At 42.5% G+C, this 19,599-nt stretch overlaps 2 protein-coding genes across 6 annotated transcripts; both read left to right on the forward strand.

Annotated features, from left to right (window-relative positions):
- The first annotated feature begins 82 nt into the window (after positions 1-82).
- Positions 83-8,629, forward strand: LOC117603958 (uncharacterized). The gene is made up of 14 exons (XM_034323599.2): positions 83-308; positions 379-478; positions 552-941; positions 1,028-1,573; positions 1,654-3,362; positions 3,430-3,593; positions 3,654-3,812; positions 4,261-4,543; positions 4,673-4,772; positions 5,040-6,071; positions 6,131-6,834; positions 6,892-7,049; positions 7,124-7,279; positions 7,590-8,629. The coding sequence occupies exons 1-14, from the start codon at positions 220-222 to the stop codon at positions 7,667-7,669; spliced, it is 5,670 nt and encodes a 1,889-aa protein (XP_034179490.2). The 5' UTR covers positions 83-219; the 3' UTR covers positions 7,670-8,629.
- Positions 8,630-8,651: 22 nt separating this feature from the next.
- On the forward strand, positions 8,652-18,404 carry LOC117603910 (uncharacterized). 5 transcript variants are annotated; one of them, XR_004581324.2, is made up of 7 exons: positions 8,652-8,950; positions 11,866-12,009; positions 12,291-12,452; positions 12,682-12,858; positions 13,625-13,885; positions 17,480-17,977; positions 18,109-18,236. XR_004581324.2 is itself a non-coding variant. In XM_034323500.2 (7 exons), the coding sequence occupies exons 1-7, from the start codon at positions 8,725-8,727 to the stop codon at positions 18,274-18,276; spliced, it is 1,398 nt and encodes a 465-aa protein (XP_034179391.1). In that variant the 5' UTR covers positions 8,652-8,724; the 3' UTR covers positions 18,277-18,404. The 5 variants fall into 5 exon arrangements, 4 of the variants coding, with proteins under 4 accessions (XP_034179391.1, XP_034179392.1, XP_034179395.1 ...); XM_034323500.2 differs by having other exon boundaries at positions 17,480-17,736; positions 18,106-18,404; XM_034323501.2 differs by having other exon boundaries at positions 17,480-17,736; positions 18,109-18,404.
- The last annotated feature ends 1,195 nt before the right edge of the window (positions 18,405-19,599 follow it).

A 19,599-nucleotide genomic window follows, 5' to 3' on the forward strand; every position in this document is an offset into this window, starting at 1 on the left:
TGGCGATGCGTGTTCGAAAAAAATTTCTATTATCCGAGAAATGGTATCACCTAACATCCTGTTTCATTTCCGATGACACAGGACATGATTGCGTTGACGAGGGGCAAGGAGAAATAAACGTCTGTACGATGTAACAACTTCGTGAGACGATTTCGTTGCATTTCCAGCGTCAGTTAATTGAAACATCACGCGTGGACGAGAAGAAAAAAGAACTTTACGATGAAGTTTCTCATCATATTTCTCGTATTGTCCGGCGCGCGGATAATCAGTCCATGGACCTACTTTTCAAATTGTAACAAATTGGTCAGGTAAGATCGATAACTAATCATATGTGCTTGAACGTTCTTTTCTGATCCAAAACTAATAAAAAATTCTCAGCTACAAGGCGTCTCGTTACGTGCCATACAGCGAGACATATCGGGTCAGCAAATGGGGTATCTTTTACGAAACGAAAGTACGATGGAATTACAGGGTAGAGGTAAAGATTTGGTTGCACCTTCGAATGTCAAGAAATATGTCGAACAATTTAAACACAATAACAATTGTTTCAGTATTACACCGCGTATCGTACAGAGAAAGCTTGTTGCACAAATTTTAAACTGACAGAAGAGGGTGAGTGTGAACCTATTTGCGATCCTGAATGCGTGAACGCTAAATGCACCGAGCCCGGCACGTGCTTATGTTACGTGGATTACACCAAGTCCGAGACACACGATCACGTTTGTGAACCGATCTGTCCAAGCTGCGTTCACGGAACGTGCAAAACACCGTATGTTTGCACTTGCGACGAAGGATACCGGATGAACAAGACCGAGAGTATTTGCGAACCAATTTGCGACCTGGACTGTACAAAAGGACACGCGTATTGCTCGCGTCCACAAGTATGCACCTGTGACGATGGCTACACTCCTATATCCAAGTATATAGTCTCAGAGAATAAAGTGCGTATCTATCAATTTTTACGAGACGAAATAGTATCCAACAAACTGCAACCTTTTCTTCTCATCAAATTTCATTTTTTTCGAAGATATGCAAACCCGTCTGCGACGTCGATTGCGTGAACAGCGATTGCGTCGAACCGAATGTTTGCGCTTGTCACGATGGCTACGAAATGGATCCTGACAATAAGTTCAGCTGCAAACCTATATGCCCGAGTACTTGTGTATGGGGTACTTGCAAAACACCATTTACGTGCACCTGCAATCCAGGTTACCGAGCTCACAATGTTCTTGGGGTCGTACTGTGCAAACCGATCTGCAGCGAGCCATGCGTGGAGGGTAAATGCATAGCACCCGAGACTTGTGCTTGTTACGAGGGTTACGGTCTACTAGAAGATTCAAAATATATCTGCAAACCGATTTGTGAGAAAGCTTGCGTGAATGGAACGTGCACAGCTCCTGGAGTTTGTTCTTGCAACGAGGGTTACCGATTGAGCGGTGACGAGACGATGAAACACGTCTGCGAACCTTACTGCCAGGTCCCCTGTGAACCGTACGGACAATGCACAGCGCCTGACACTTGCACCTGCTTCGAGGGGTACCAACTTGGTCACAAAAATCAAAATTCCGAAGGTGTAAGTTTTTCTTTTTATATGTAATAGAAATAGGGATAAAAAATTGTTAATTGGTAAGGTGTTCTTATTCTTTCCAAAAGTTCAAATACTTCGCTATGAACTCAACCTGCATGCCGATCTGCGAGCAAACCTGCGTCCACGGCTATTGCAGCGAACCAGGGGTCTGCACTTGCCAGCCAGGATATAAAAAATCTGCACACAATCCAAACATTTGCGAACCCATCTGCGAGAAGGAATGCGTGAACGGTTACTGCAACGGTCCAAACACATGCATTTGCGATCCAGGCTATCAACCACTGTCCGGAGACTTGAATCATCATTGTGTACCCGTTTGTGACATGCCTTGTAAGAACGGTTTCTGCTTTGCGCCCAACTCTTGTCGCTGCAACAGTGGCTACGAATTGAACCCGGACGATCAATTCATTTGCGAACCAATATGCCACAATGGGTGCCCATTTGGAACTTGTACTGCACCGGATACTTGCACTTGCAACAAAGGATATTCATTAGAAAACACAGGAGTCTGCGAACCCGTCTGCGAAGAACCCTGCGTGAACGGTTATTGCATTGCTCCGAATTTGTGCAGTTGCAATTCAGGCTACCAACTATCGAAGAATCATGCAAACGTTTGTGAACCGATCTGCGAGCAAAAGTGCATAAACGCATTCTGTAATGCACCGAACAAATGCGAGTGCAATGAAGGCTATCAACCGTCGAAGAATGATTCTCACGTTTGTGAACCGATCTGCGAACAAAAGTGCATAAACGCATTTTGCAATGCACCGAACAAATGCAAATGCAATGATGGCTATCAAGCGTCGAAGGATGATTCTAACGTTTGTGAACCGATCTGCGAGCAAAAGTGCATAAATGCATTCTGCAATGCACCGAACAAATGCAAGTGCAATGATGGCTATCAAGCGTCGAAGGATGATTCTAACGTTTGTGAACCGATCTGCGAGCAAAAGTGCATAAACGCATTCTGCAATGCACCGAACAAATGCAAATGCAATGAAGGTTATCAATCGTCGAAAGATGATTCTAACGTTTGTGAACCGATCTGCAAGCAAAAGTGCATAAACGCATTCTGTAATGCACCGAACAAATGCGAGTGCAATCAAGGCTATCAACTGTCGAAGAATGATTCTCACGTTTGTGAACCTATCTGCGAGCAAAAGTGCATAAACGCATTCTGCAATGCACCGAACCAGTGCAGCTGCAACGATGGCTACGTATACACATTTTCCGAAGAGTCGTATTATGAACCTTGTACTGATCCAAGTCGTCACAACTGCACGGAAAATGCATACACATGTGTGCCCATCTGCGACTTCAATTGTGGAAATGGTAACTGCACTTCTCCAAACGTGTGCACATGTCACGAGGGTTACGAAAACAACGAGAGAGGAAGTTGCATACCCTTCTGCAGCTCGTGCAAGGATGGAAGCTGCGTTGCGCCTGAGTACTGCGAGTGCAACGAAGGCTACGTCCACAAAATGGAAAATCGAAGCGTCTGCGAACCTTTCTGCGAGGAATGCGAGAACGGTGAATGCGTTGCACCAGGTGACTGCAAATGCAACGTTGGTTTTATCAAAGAGATGGATAACACGGTTGAAAATGGCGGCAAGCTGCGCTGCATCAGCATTTGCGAAAGTAATTGCACCGGTCATGGGACTTGCAACCTGGAGAACAGAACCTGCGACTGTTATTACGGTTGGAATGGGTTAGACTGCGAGGAACCATCGTTCTGTATTCTACAAATGGATAATGATACAGAATACCTAAATATGTAAATATCAAAAATTCAATCCACTTTCTTCGAATCAGTTTCTTTTATAATATTTTCTTTTCCGTAGGACCGTCGTGGATCATGTGAACGAAACGATAGATTACGTGTTCGCGAGCAGCCCATTATGCACCTACAGTTGTTTCGAAGAAATCAGTAACGAAAGTTTATGCTTTGGAAAATATAGGAGCGATAACGCCGAAAATGACACGATTGCGTGTTTAATCAGCACAGGTACAAATGACATTTTTCACTTGGACATATAACTTGATGCTTAATAATTTTCTTTGATAGATTTAGGCTGCCACGCGGTACATGCGGAACGTGTAAGTAAATTGAATTATGTTACCGTAATTGGAATAGTTGGAATAGCAACGATCTCGACGGCCAGCGTCGCGACGATTTACTTGCTAATTCGAAAACACCGGAAACGAAGATTTTCACTGGGTAATTAATGATACCGATATGCGGATGTTTGTGCAATTACAACATATCAAAATATGAATAATATATGGAAGAATGTTGTGAATCATTTGTGTCGTAACAACATAGATTACACGCAGAAAACATGTGCAATTTACAAATATTCTAACAAAACATGTGTTGTATAAATATCCGCAGTTTAATAACTAATAATATCAATTAAGAATACATAATATTAATTGTGAGAGATTCATGTCTGAAAACGCAGGTAGCACTTCAACCGTTTCGATGGGTCAATCTTCTCTGTTACCTGAAGAAGACAATAATCTTTAACGTTTTTTGTTTCTCTTTTTATCTTGTTATCGTTGTAATACTAATCAAATGTGATAATAAAGAATAGCGAACAACCCTGTATAACCAAATTTCCATTTTCGCAACCAAAGTTCCATCCCCGAATAAATAAATTCCGAGTAAACGCTTTTGGAAAACGTAAATCAGCAGGAAGAGCTACGAATTGTCATGATATCTGGCATCCTGTCTTGCTCGGATAACGCGAAGCACATAATTGGAGGGAGACAGATATTTATACAAAATGATGTGCCCAATTATCGTCAGTTTGCCACCGTTCGTGCGCGAAGACAAGAAGAAATAATCATGCAATTCATTGTCGGTTGTATCATCCTTCTAAACGTGGTCCTTCTGAACGGGTCCTTTCTATCGATGAGAAAATACGACCCGACAAAGTGCGACGTATCTGTCAGGTAACGATTGCATCTTACATTCTTTTTTGTATCGTTTCTTAATTTAATTATTTCGATAAAGTAGCTGATATTAGTTAGGGTTTATATCGAGAAGAACACTCGTGTTATCCGAGGATGAAACTTTTTCAGTGAAAAGGTACCCGTACGAGTACCCTATGTGGAAACCTACAAGGCTCGACTTTGGGGACTTTTCTATAAGATTAAGATGCGTCTCAACTATAGGACCGAAGTAAAAGACACGATATATCCATCTGTTTCACCAACATTGACTTTCAGCAATACTCTATATAACAAATTTTTATTCCACTAATACATATATACACTCTGCTTTGGTGGGTGTTTGCTAAAATCCAGCAACCTCGCGAAATACAATACCGATGATTTCAGTATGTCGATAAATATACAGAGCCGATCAAAGTCAATGCCGGTGAACTTGAGATAACCCTAGTAACTCCCCCTATATAAAAGAATCTTTAAAAAGAAACATGATTTTCAGTATAAAGTCATTTGGAAGACGGAGACAAGATGCTGCAACGGTTACGAAGAATCGAGCCACGATTCCTGTGTACCGCATTGCTCGTCGGGCTGCGAACACGGTGTTTGCGTACAACCTGAGACGTGCAAATGCAACGAAGGATATCAATTGTCCCATTTCAAGTCACAGTGCGAGCCGGATTGTCACAGAAATTGTGTGAAAAGTAGGCACGCTTATTGCGAGGCGCCAAACGTCTGCGTTTGCGAATCAGGCTACGAGATAGCCGATTCAAGGGAGGAAACCTTTAATTGCACACCGATCTGCAGAAAACCGTGCCAGAACGGCAAATGCACGGCGCCGGACGTATGCACTTGCAACGACGGCTATCGATTGATGATCTATGACGATTTGTACTGCGAGCCGATCTGTCACGAGAATTGCAATAAAATTAACCACGCTTATTGCAAGTCGCCACACGTCTGCGTTTGCGAATCAGGCTACCAGCTAGCCGATCCGAAGAACTCGACCTCCGCTTGTATACCGATCTGCAAGGAACCATGCGAGAACGGTAAATGCACCGCGCCAAACGTTTGCATCTGCAACAGCGGCTACGTGAACAACGGCGACGGATGTGTACCGAAATGCACACAGAACTGTCTGTTTGGCATTTGCACGGCTCCAAACACTTGCACCTGTAACCCGGGCTATCGAACGAACGAGAAGAACGTCTGCGAACCGATCTGCAGTGAACCTTGCGTGAAGGGTAAATGCATCGCGCCTGAAAGCTGCAGCTGCGACGATGGCTACGGACTGTTGAACTCCTCGAAATATAACTGCCAACCGATCTGCGAGAAAGCTTGCGTGAACGGCGTGTGTACAACTCCAGAAGTCTGCACCTGCAACGATGGCTACTGGTTCAACGGCCCGGAGGAAGAGAAACACGTGTGTAAGCCCTACTGCAGGAATCTCTGCGAACCATATGGAACCTGTATCGCGCCGGACACTTGCAGTTGCTTCGATGGATATCGAGCGATCGAGCCAATCGAGAACGACGTAAGTAGCTCGTCGATTAAATTAATATATAATATTTCACCGAATGAAATTATTGTCAGATACCTGACAACACCACGAGAGAACAAGTGCCAGCCTGCGAGCCGATCTGCATTCAGAAATGCATCAACGGGAAATGCATCGAGCCAAACGTTTGCCAGTGCAACCCCGGTTATCGTCCGACGACGAGTAACGATTCCAGCACCTGTGAACCCGTCTGTCAGACACCCTGCGGATCGAACAGTACCTGCACCGAGCCTAACGTTTGCACCTGTTATCCAGGATACGGGCCAACGATGAACGATGTCGGAAATAATTGCGAACCTATTTGCGAGACCAGTTGCACTTCGAACAGCAGCTGCACTTCTCCTAATGTTTGCACTTGCAACGAAGGCTATCTGCAAGACGAGAAAGGTCTTTGCAAACCGTTTTGCTCGTCTTGTAACAATGGCACCTGCGTCGAGCCGAACGTCTGCCAATGTTTGGAGGGTTTCGTTCGCATGAATAATTCCATTTGCGTACCGTACTGCGAGAATAACTGTGAAAACGGAGATTGCTTGGGACCGAACGAGTGTCGATGTCACGATGGATTCGAGATGTCTCGGGACAACAACAGCTGCGTGAAATCTTGTAGACGAGTTTGCAATGGTTACAGTGTTTGCGTGGGCGACGGTTGTGAGTGTTCTTACGGTTGGTCGGGACCCGATTGCGACCTGCCCACCGTTTGTATCCTTTTGGTGGATCCCAATGATAAAAGTCTAGATGGGTGAGTATCGTTAACGAATACTTGAGAAACATTTACCTAATAGAATATTATTTACAGATTCACTGTTCACAACAAGACGAATAATACTCTAATGGATGCTCGACATTATGCACCACAGTGTTATCGATGTAATCAAGCAAATGGTAATAGAAGTTTATGCTTCGTCGTTCCATCTGACAATGGTTCGTCCTCGGTTGGTTGTTTCATCGAAATGGGTATTTTTCTTTTAAGTTAACTTTTATTTTTATCATCAAATACTATCCATTGCATAATCCTTCTCCGTTTCAAGAGTCACCGTGCTATCTGGCATTTCAAAGCAACAACAAGAACTCAGTCTCCACGATGGCTGACACTTTAGCAGTGGTCACGATTATAATCGTGACAGGTGCAACAATGGCAACGTACATTCTGATTCGTAGACATCGGAAGAAAAAGATGGAAGAAGGTAGGCTTTGAAAGGGTCACGCGACGCTGTTGTGGAAAATACAGCGGAGGAAAAAGCGGGGTGATGGAACTTGAAGCGAGATAAATGTGGCGCCTCACTTCCGCTGCGACGCGAATCGCAAAAGCGCACACGGAACGATAAGCCGAACAATTTCCTCGTTTAATTTTCTATCCAGTTTGTAACGAACAGGCTGAGTAAATCGCGTATGAATCATGATTATCGTACACGTTCACAGCATTCGTGTCTTTGTTTCAGCAAAATTATCAAACTGAAAAATAACGAAGGACGTTTTGTTGTTTTGTTTTTTCAGTTATTGCTCAGAGTACAATATTCCGAGGATCTACCTCTAGCCAATGCTTATTACCCGAAGGGACCGCTTCTGTCCACTAAGTCTCAAGATTTGTAATCAAATACACAATTAGATTTTGTACAACAATCTCGTCCACCCTGTCGTCGATACTCGTATCCTATAGCAACGTCGAACGAAGCCAAATGACTTCTTCCAATACGATACACAAACCTCCATTACCCCTTCTACCCTCTTACAGTATCGTTGCGACTTCCTAAAAAGACCTTCGTAGAAATCAAGAATAGAGTCCTTGCAGTAAATTAAGATTTCGATGGATTCTTTTTTGAAAATTCCAACCCCGTTCGCCTATCGATACACCCCTTAAGACGAAGCACAAAAATCCTTCCAAATCCTTTTAAAATTACTCACGATGAAGAGAAAGCAGCAAGACCTTTCCAAGTCCCAGTCAGCCAAGAACCACTCCCTAAAAAAAGTAAAGACGCCACAACAACCATCCCCCTGGTAGACGAACCGTCTCATCCCCTTTCTACGATCGTGTAATTGGGAATCGGTTTCGGTTCAAGGTAACCGTGCAGAAAGGTAACAAACCAATAATCCTTCACCGTGGTAGGTCGGTCGACGAGAGGACGCGAGCAGCCCTGATCTGAATCGACGCGTCACGAAGGGGAGGAAGGAAGGGGTCAACGGGTGGCATCGCGCAGCTGCAGTCGCGGTGGTCGACCGGCTAACGGAAGGAAGGCGTCAGTGAACGGGGTAGCACTGGTCCGACGAGAACCACGATTTCTCACCACGGTCATAGTCGTCCTCCGTTGGCCGTGTTTGGCCAACCACGGTAAACCCAGCCTTTTACGCGCGTGCGATGTTTCACCATAGACGGTGTGCGTGGGTGAGTGTGTGAAATAAAGAATCTCGTCGAGAGAGATCGAGACGAGGTTAGATCAAATAGGTGAAATCCGTGGATCTTGTGGACTGGCGAGTTTGCAAGGACAAGTTGCACGCGATATAAGGCGTTTATTAGAGAGGAGAGGGCGTGCAGGAGGGCGGGAGGGGGGAGGGGGGGAGGGCAGGCGACGGAAAAGGATGTCGATGCGCCGCCGGTGGTCGGTTTCGGGGGTTGACTCGCGCCGCGGGGGCGATGAGAGCACTTCCCTCCGCCCTGAGACTGACCTGCTGCCGTTCCTGGCTACTCCTGCTTATCTACCTGGTCTTCCTGGTATCCGGCTGCAGCTGCGACACGCGACCGGATCGACTGACCCATCAACTACTGCCAGGTGATGACGTGCACGGTTCCAGTTACATCAACGACGAAGACGATCTCTATGACGACGAGGAGGACTACCTCGAGGAGAACGTCACTGCGGGTGAGTGTCAGATACCATTGGGTCCTAACCGCCATACGTATCCGTTTGCGAGAAACTCTTGATAATTTCCGGCAAAAGTTTTACTCTCTAGTGGATAGATACCTTAATATTAGCTGAAGCTAGAGAGATGGCGATTTAGAGAGTCTACAAGATTGTTCAGGATATGAAAGTTCTGCGCAGAACTGGAAGGATGTCCACCTTTTCTAATACGCACTTCTCTCCTTTTACTCATGTAGCATCGAATAAGAAAGAAAGCAAACGAAAAAAGTCAAGATCAAAGGGATAAAATGATAGAAAACCTCAAACTACTTCAGTTATCATCCCCTACTGTTAAGAAAGTCGAGCGGAACAAGCAAAGTACCCAGCCCTATTATCCCTGTGTCGCTCCGTTGAACATCTTTCCACTTCTGCACAATACACGAAATCCAATCATCGAATCAGCAGCTTAGCAAATGATATATGGAGACACATACGCTTGAAACTTAGGATCTGATAAAGTGTCAATGTACCTTTCGCAATAGAACCCTAAAACAATCAATGCCGCTTCTTAAGGGTCTAATTTACGACTTTGCTTATCATTATCAAAATTTAATTGTCAATTCAGAATGAAACGCGACGAGGAGAAACTAGCTACGAAAAGGATGGACCCAGTCGTTGTCGACCTAAATTCGGTACCAGGGAACCTGTACACTTGGGTGGCGACACCCTTGCTGAATTTTTGCTCATGATAGTGATTTTTTGGGGAGGTATTTGTTCGACGAATATCAGACGTGTTGAAATTATTGTTCAAACGGAGACGAACATATCAGAGCTAATTACATTTTAATTTGACCTAATTGGCACACTCTAACTCTCGCATAGGCAGCCGAATACGTACTGAAGCTTATGTTTGAAATTTTATAAAAGTGTCCAAAGTAATGAAGATCAAAAACGGTTTTGCAATATAAAGATTGGTAAAGGAAATATAGAAATGGGTAGATTGCTTGCAGAAGAATTAAGCGCTCGATAGTTTGCTTTAGAATCGATAGGAGCTCTTCACAGGAAGAGCGTTATCTCATTTTCTCGCGAAACAAGGACGATCGAACAAACGCGTGTGTACCTCGATACACTTGCCTTGCCTTTTTCGCGCCTGCTCGATACGAACGTGCAAACACTTTGCTCCAGAAGCTTCAGTCGAGCGGTAAACAGTTTATTATCATCGCCATCGTTATCTGAACGTTTGCAATTGATCGGTCAATGTATCGCTATCGTAGACGAACCTCTTCCACAGAGATCATCTCAGAGATTCTTTCGAAATTGTCAAATCTCGAGTTGCTATTTTTCGTCACGGAAATGGAGGAAACAAAACCGGAACTGAACGAAAGAAAAACAAATATTATACGTTGAAGTCGACGAGTACGCTTGCGCGAGCGTGTTATGGAAGAGAAACTGGTCCTTCTCGATTTTCGCGCCAACCACGCTGCCGGTATTGATTTTAATGGATGCTGCAAGCTCTTCGGTGTCCGCATGTGGGAGTTTGCACACCGCCTGCAGCTGCGTGAGATTCAAAGGGATCTCTCTCTTTCTCTCTCTCTCTCCTCGCCCATGCACTACTAAACCAGCAGGGAAAACGAGAACGAGAGGAAAAAGAGGGTTAAAGAAGAGAATCCCGTGCGTCATTCATCCCGGTTCTCATGCCGATTCATTCACCGTAGAAAGCTCGAGAAACAGCTCCATAACCGGACAAGAACGTCGCTAAGTGTAAATCGTTTGACCCCATTGATTACGCGCCGAACTCGTGGAATCAGGTCAAAGAAAAAGAAAATTCACGAATCTTTATTTCATCCTTAACTTGACGTAGTATACTCGAGCACCACCCTCCATTCAGCGTGCCGCAGTTTCGCTGATCGATCGGAAGAAGGTGAATCTTAATGGCAGAAGGCAATTTTCAGACAAAAGTACTGATTGCAGGGTAACGCAGAGAAAGCTTAACCTCGGGAAAGCTTAATTGGGCTACACGCGAGAACGATACGCTTCTGAACGTTTGCCAAGAAAGTTAATCGTTGTTACGAGCCCTCCTTAAATGCAGGCTCACGCCAGGAAACATTTAATAAACGATATACAACGGGATAATTAAAGGTGAATCGATAGCCTCGTCTGGCGCATTGCCTAATTTCGAATACCCGCGATTAATTAAAACAATAAGTTGATGGCGGCTGGTGGAAAAAATTTCTATAAGATATCGAACGAGGACGGGTACAGGTATTTTTAGATGGTCGTTTACGGAAAAGAAGCACAGGGATATCGAACGAATGTCTTTTTGATGCGAGCTAGTAAGGCCTGGTTAGAATGCACGACAATAGCTTCTTTGCTTCATTAATCGTTCAGAATGTATGCGCATTCATGACAGGACAAACAAACGCCAGCAACAAGAGGCAGTAGCTGCATGTCAAAGAGTAACAAAGACCCGTATCGAGGAATGAAATAATGCTTTGAAACAGACCTACACTTGTATTCGAGTGCGATATAATAACAATTGAAAATACTAGATTTTATTAAATTAATGTTTCAATGTTTTTACTTGATTGCCAAGAGTCATTACATTTTTTAGGAAATAAAGGAGATATAATATCGGAGATCGATTGTTAACTTCTCCACTTTAATCTTGAGAGCTTCGAGGGGTGTATCTTAAAGCTTCAGTCTTAAAGCTACGAAAGCTTAACTTTCACATGATGTTACTCTTAGAAAGACAGCCTTTCAGATTGAACTTTAAAGTTTCAAAATAAACACCAGAAAGGAAATATTTGATTCCGTGTTTTATTAAAACGGTTACGTTTGATTAGGTCGAAGCAAAGTTTTCTATTTAAAGAACAACCTACACATGTGTAGTATCGTACATAATCTAGTAAAAGCTATTGATTTATCCTGTTTTTCAGCAAAGGGACAGTACCTGGGCTCGCCGTGCGATGTCTCGTGCAATCCGGAACTGCAGCATGTGTTCTGCGACACGGTCACTGGCCACTGCGAGTGCGAGAAATTCTATCCAGTTCGTCTTGGGCCTAGCAAAGGATGTGCCAAACGTATGTAAAAGCGTTATACCCGATCCTTGTTGTACCTTTAACTAGGTTACTCCGATATGAAAACTCTACGACGCAGGAAAACAAACGTCGATGGGCTTGAATTGTTCCCCCGTGAATGAACGTTTCATGTTTTACTCCGTGTCGATTCTTTAGAAATCGTTCGATTATTTCAAACTCGTCTCTCTCTCGGTTTTCATAAAACTAGATGGTATTTCAAGCGAGTATTCGCTTTGAATTTTAAGGCCGACCAAATAAATGTAACTATTCAATCGGTTTTCCAGCTAAAAAACTCGGAGAGCAATGCTTCTATCGCGCGACTTGCACTTTTGCGGATCAGCACTCGACCTGCACCCAGGTGCAGCACAATGCAGTGTGCGACTGCGAAGAGGGTTATCACAGAGTCGCCTTGTCCAGGCCTAACAAGAAGGTGTTCTGCGCCGAAGGTACACTGTGCCAAATTATTGTCAAACTTCTATTCCCTGAACGATTTACGATACGTAGTTCTTAGAAATTTTAATTATAAATCTGTTAGATTGTCTAAAAGATTTGTGTCGTTTCTTCGTTTCTTCGTATAATCATGGATATAAAAAAATGGCACAAATTTTTAGGTCGACCTAATAAAACGTACAGTTGTAAGATGAAAGTTTTTTTGAAATCGTGATTTGTTGGCAGATCTGGTGCTGATAACTACGGATATCCCAACCTTACTCTGCATAGCGTCCGGAATAGCAATATTCACGGCAATGATATGTTTCGTGCTCAAATTATTCAGTCGTGCAAGATACTCAAGGCCACGGCATTATGCCAACGCCAATCACGCGCCGCCCATGCTGTTCTCCAGCGACACAGGTGAGTACTCGTGAGCAACAGATTGATCGGATCGGAAAACAAACAATCTTGTACGAATTCATCGTTCGATCTCGTTATAATTTATTCGTTCATATGCCTATAATCATTGCGGAGGTAACTTCAACCGCGTTTATATCCCATTAAAGGGGCCACCCTCTTCGTTGAAAAATCAATAACGCTAAGTATCGATGAAGAACTACCTCCTTCTCGAAGACTTCTATTTTCGTTTCGCCCTATTTCGCTCGGATGGACCTTGAAAGGAATCTCAGAACCTCGAACGGCCCTAATCGTCGCTTGCAAAAATTACCATCTCTTATAGGATATTTTCAATCCTTTCCGCTCTGTATCCTTTCCTTGGAGAACCGGAGGAAATTCCGGAGAACCTTCCGTACTCTTTCGAATCCCTCGTTGATTACAGCTCAGTTTCGTCGCAAGTTACTATTTAATCACTCACAAACCTAACTCAAACTTACCCCAAACTTACTCAAGACCTTGATGAGAATCTTAAAAGATCAATTCCCTCGATCAAAGTCAACCCTCTCATATCTTGTCATCGATCAGTTGGAAGGGTAATTTTACAAAGACTGCTAATAAAAAATTGTTCTAACATAATCCAGACTTAATCCAGATGTTGAAGAGAGTCTTAGAACCACGAGACGATACTTTGAAAGAGAAAAAAAAAAACAAGAGAAAGGACCAAATACTCGCGTAAACAGTGTGATTTGGATGGAAGAAAAAGGGGGATGTAATCGAAACGATCCAACAGGTATCCCACTGACGCTCCACGGAGGCCGACCATCCTCGCGTTCCAGTCAAAGAAGCAGCACCGGAGGACCGTTGACGTACGCGTTCACCAGGAGGCCAAGCAGCGGTGGTAGCCGTGGTCCTCTGGTACCAGCGTCGAGAGCAGGTGCGGCACGTGCCGCCGCCATCTTGCTTATATCGTGTCACCTGCAGGCGACCAAAGGCGGGAACAAGCATCGACGTACCCTTAGCGACGTTGCTGAGGGATCGTCCGACGGCCTCGGTAGACGATCAACGATCTCTTTCTAAAAAATCTTTCGTTCTCTGTCTTCTCTTCTCTGTATAACCCTCTCTGCATCTATCTCTATCTCTATCTCTCTTTCTCACACATACTCTGTTTACACCAAAACTTATCTGTGTCCGTTTCTCTCTTCCCTGTCTTCTTCTTCTTCTTCTTCTTCTTCTTCTTCTGATTCTGATTCTCGTTCGAATAATCCGTTCGAATAACCATGTTCCTCCTTCTTTCTTCTTTCGTCATTCATCCACCAAACACGATGATTCTGAACATTTGACGCAACGTTTGATGATTTGGAAATTAAACATTGATTGCGTCAAATTACTTATTAATTGGTTTTCCTTTTCTTTTCTTTTTTTTTCTTTTTTATAAACCCGTCTGACAAGGGAAACTACCCAAGTGTTACACTCAATTATTAATGAAACTTTGCCAGCTTGTAGAGCTCGTCGAGCTGAAAAAAAAAAAAAAAAAAAAAAAAATGGGAACCAAGGATTTGAACCGAGGACCTTTAGATTGCGAGTCATGTGTTTAACCACGGAGCGGATCCATGACTCGCAATCTGAAGGTCCTCGGTTCAAATCCTTGGTTCCCAACAATTTTTTTTTTTTTTATGATAATTTTTATGTAATAGTTATTCAAAAAGAGACAAATTATCATTTAAAAAAAAAAATAAAATGTTGAGAACCAAAGATTTGAACCGTGGATCTCTAGATTGCGAGTTGTATGTGTGAGTTTGTCATACTTCAGAATGTAAGGAGTAACTGACTGTAATTGTTAATATCTTTTAAACAATTAGCCGTCTGTCCACAAAACGGGGTATAGGCGTGTTCAGCTTGACGAGCTCTACAAGCTGGCAAAGTTTCATTAATAAGTGAGTGTAACACTTGGGTAGTTCTCCGTATGAGTATTTTCTATACTTTTTTACTATTATTTGTCATCCTCCCCGACACCGATGACGAAGAAGAAGATGGTGGTGGTGCTTCGAATATTGTCGCTGTTGTGTAGTCGTTGTTTATTGATATTTTTAGCACCCAGTTTTCTACACCCGACCAGTTTACGTTTCCCGACGTTTTCTTTGCCCGTCGTTCAACCGATCGACGATCATCGATCGCGATTTAGAACGGATCGATCCGTTCGAGGAACGAAGGGAAACGTAAACGTCCAAGTTTGATCGTTTTTTTCCTAACCGGACACGAACAGCCCACCCTTCTTTCTCTATCGTTTTCGCCCACGAAATAGAAAACGTTGTTCCTTCCTTTGACGCAACGATTTTCAACATTTTCACCGACGATGGCCGTGTACGGTGCTACCCAAAAACAATCCTCAAAAAATATAGAAGAGAAAAAGTATATATCTGTATCACACCTGTCGATCGTGTGTCTTTTACACATTCATCTCAAGTATGTCAAAAAATATAAGTACACGTACACATACGTGTGGCTTCTCGAGAATCGAACACAAAATGCTACATTGTCACGTGAAACGATTCTAATGTGTATCTTAACAATATATATATAATATTATATATATATATATATATATATATAAAGTGCTGCACGAGTGTGTTACGAGATAGCAAGATGGCAGCGGCCGATTTCGTTGCTCGTTAACGAACGAACGTTCTCTGGTAAGACGTAGAGAGACACGAAATCTTTACGCACTAGCTAGCTCGCTGCACACGCACGCAAAAAATAAAATTAAGGATAAAAGAAATGGAAAAAAAAAAAAATACAGCGTCAGTTCGCATGCGAGAGAGCCAAGCTTTTCGGGTGCTAAATAACATTATATGTATATGGTTTGTACGTCGATTTTTAATGAGACGTGTCAGCTTCGCGCCCTTAAAACGGCGCTTGAAACTTCCAATTAAGCTTGCCAAGTTTTTAGCTGGCTTTATTTGCTGGCTGCTCGGTTAAATGTCGCTTTGAAAACCGACAGCGAGTAAAGAAGAGGAAAAAAAGAAATGAATATGTACTTACCAATTTTTGCTTGACCGTTTTTGCTTTCTATCTGGCGAGCTTACAAGACTCGACGCTTGATCAAAGGAATTATTATCCGATCCTCGCTTTGCCTGGCTAATAATCATAGTGAAAAATTCGTGTATTTACGTAGGAAATGGATAATTTGAAAATATAGAAATTCTGAACGTGATTTCAGCTTAACTTTGACTTTTGCAATTTTAAGTTCCCTTTTATACTTAATAAAAAGGATGGAAAGGATGGAGACGAATATTTAATTTTCACTCGCTTGCATGCCAAAATGGTAATGGACTTATTGATTTATTATACCGTGCAGAATGTATGGAGGACAGCCAAAATAATACACGAATTTTATCTGCTATAGATGTGCTTGCTGAAAATCGAACAACAAATATACATACACGCCTCGAGCGATGCTTTTCTGCTTTTTCGTACAAACTATCCTCGTTCTCTGTGTATGCAACCATATGCACGCGTGTGTACTGTTGCTCTGTCTCTGTTTGGCCGTGTTTTCTGTTCACCTTTCGTCAATCGATAACAACTCCTAACGAGCTCCCTGAATTAGAAACACTTAAGACGTACTCACGAATGTTTGCACCCTCGACTACACCGGTAACGTGTAACGCGTCGATGACTCTTATCCCTTGTATAATTTCGCGAATCTTGTTCAAATTGATTTCTTTTTTTTACTTTTTAATATTCAGCATCAAGGTCTTACCGAGAAATCACTACGACTCGAAACGAATTGGCATACGAGTTAGACAGCTTGGATACTTGGTCGCGAACAAAACTTGGGCGTTATCGAATATAAATCAATTTATTTTTTATTTAATTTAAATTGGCAATTTTTTAATATGAATAATGTTCGAAAAGGATACTCGTTAACGCTCGCTTTCGTGTGTGTGTGCGCTTATTGCACGCTGAAGAGAACGCATCTGTCGCGCACTTGACACGACACAGATTCTTTACACTTACAATTTGCACAATCACTCGAACACGGTACGAGAAAAAGAAAAAAGAAAAAAACGACACTGTACGTTCCTCTTTCTTCAATTTTACGAACACGTTACTTTGCACCCCTGATTTCCTTCAATCGTCCAAACCACCCTTGACTCCACTCGTCTCGCGACCCGAGATATCCCACCATCGGTTTCGAAAGAGTTAGAACGAAACAAGAACGAAGTATACGATTAGAATTTCGGTGTAATCGTCGAGCTTGCGTTACCGTTTACGATCAATTTAGTTAGCGAACGAAGGGTTGAACGAGCGGGCTGTTGCGAAAATTCGAATACCAGTAGAATTCGGATTTTAATTTTGAGTAATTGAACTGTTCGAATTAATGAATTTCTATTCGAACAGTTCAACCATTCAAAGTTTCATAGTTTATTAAACGTTGCACAGTGTTATAGCCCCTTAGACGACGAGAAATAGAATAAACGAAAGTGTCCACGCTGGTATTAGTCGAGCAGACGCAAATTAGATTCCGTATTTTTAATCGAATTCAGAGCCTAGCTAATCGAACCCTCTAGTATAGCGAAAGAGACTAATGGAAGGAGAGCCTGTATTCATCGTGATCGAACTGAAATTTTATCCTTGTTTCTACTAGGTTCTCGTCGTCCTAGCTTAACTTCGGTTCACAGTTCGACATCCTCGGCTCGTAGTTACAGCGCGAGAAGACTCGAAAAGGAGAGAAACGAGAAGGAACAACGGCAAGCTCTTCAGGAACTCAGGCTGGCTAAACAACGGGAGCAACAACAGCAACAGCAACAACAAGTCGCGCCTACGCCTAGTCCTAGGACACCTCATTCCACCGATGAATTGTTGCCCTCTGTAGAGGAAGGGAAGGAAGTGTTTTATAACGAGGTATCATGAGGAGACTTATAACGTAGAACTTCCATTTCATTGAGTGGATATAAACAAGAATTTTTTGCATTTTATTTTACAATCTGAGGAGAGATTTAATGTAGGATCTTCCGTTTGAAAACCACCGTAACCACTGAGCTATTCAAGCAGTCGGTAGATGTACCTTCTTCAAAGGATACCACCTACGCCCCAGCTATTCGCATAAGCAAAGTAACGTTAGAAAATAACTTCTCAGTAAAAGGTCAAGATTTTTAGTAAAATTCCATTTTGGATACGAGCTCCTCCTAAATATCTCAATATCGAAAAACCAAATGCCACCCTAAGGTGGCTTCAAACTTGGTTCATGATCGCAACATTTTTATAAATCAGCAGGTGCCCACAACGTCGGACACGACCGAGGAAACGACGGCAAAGACGACAGCGATCACGGCGACGAATGTGAACAGATTCGGTGAAAAATCCCCGGTTACAACCTCGACAACGTCCATCTTCGAAACGAACATCGCACCGCGCGCGACCGGTGACATTTTTCAAGTGTAGTTAAGATGAAAACGATCCACGAGACTCGAATCGAAGTGAAACGAAATATCGCCAACAGAGAACACGGTACACGTATAAAGCACGTAACAGCACGGTTTAATTGATGCTTAAATGGGTAAAAAATAAAAGAGAGAGAGAGAGAGAAAGAGAACGTCGCTCGCCTAAGAAACATTGAAAGACGTGCAAGATTATACACGAATGCTCTGTCACATAAGGGTGCTTAGATGAAACGGGTATGGATTAACGACGAGACGAATTGTTGACGCTGATGTTTGCTTGTGCCACGCGCGATGGCCTAGAATTTATTCTAAAAGATATGTTTTTATTACCTAGCTATGGATGGTTCTCGCATATTGGAGCCAGCTTTCAGCAAACAAGAAATTTTCGGTCGAACGAGCAACGTTTGGCTTTGAAAATAATACGTAACATTCAGGAGTACACCTGTCACCCTCGCGTAGGTGTACGATGTTGTACCTGAATAAGGTTGACGCTTGCTGTATCATTTAAGGGTTAAGAGGGAATTCGCGGGAATTCTGGTCCAGCAGCGAAAGATTCCTTGTCTGTTAAAGTCGCAAACGCTCGAATAATGATTATTACGTATCAAATGCGAGTTTCAACTCATTGTATAACAAAGATGTTTCGCTCGAAGGATAAATTTTAATTCGTTTCGCGGGTCGAGCCACTTTGCGGACAAGGAAAAGAATGATTTTTTACGGCTTAAATTTTTTAAGCATTTAACAGTCATTGGTTCGACAGTGTAGAGTTTTTTATAACGATTCGAACGAACAGATAGAGAATAGACAGAGAACAGTTTACAGTACGATGTTCGGTATAAGGGATCTTCCTTTTACGATTTAATTATTACATATCAATGAAATATCAACCCTTTCTTTCTTATATCAACGATCATTTTACGAAGAAACAGTAGACTCTAAACGTGTGCACTATTCAACTCTACGATTCCTTATTTCATCTTAACTTTTTAACGATCAACAAGTTTCTACTGGTACAAAGGTATTTGATCACATATCAATCAAGGAAGAAAATAATTCGAAATCTTGAACGGATATGGAGAGAAAAATTGAAAAATGATTGTTTCAATCGAATGAAAAATACAGTCACTCAACACTTTGATAGTCGAAAATTTCATAGCATTCCCTTTGGAATTTTATGACTCCGTTAATATTTAAACAAATTTTACCGATTCGATTGATAATTGTTACACTTCATAGAAATAAACTTACGATAGGCTATCAAAGTGTCAGATACAGTAGTAAAATCTATCTAAACATTGTTGAGACTTGTTTGAAAATGATAATAGAA

This window comes from Osmia lignaria, chromosome 11 (genome assembly GCF_051020975.1).
Source record: "Osmia lignaria lignaria isolate PbOS001 chromosome 11, iyOsmLign1, whole genome shotgun sequence".
In the NCBI taxonomy this organism is placed as follows: Eukaryota; Metazoa; Arthropoda; class Insecta; order Hymenoptera; family Megachilidae; genus Osmia; species Osmia lignaria.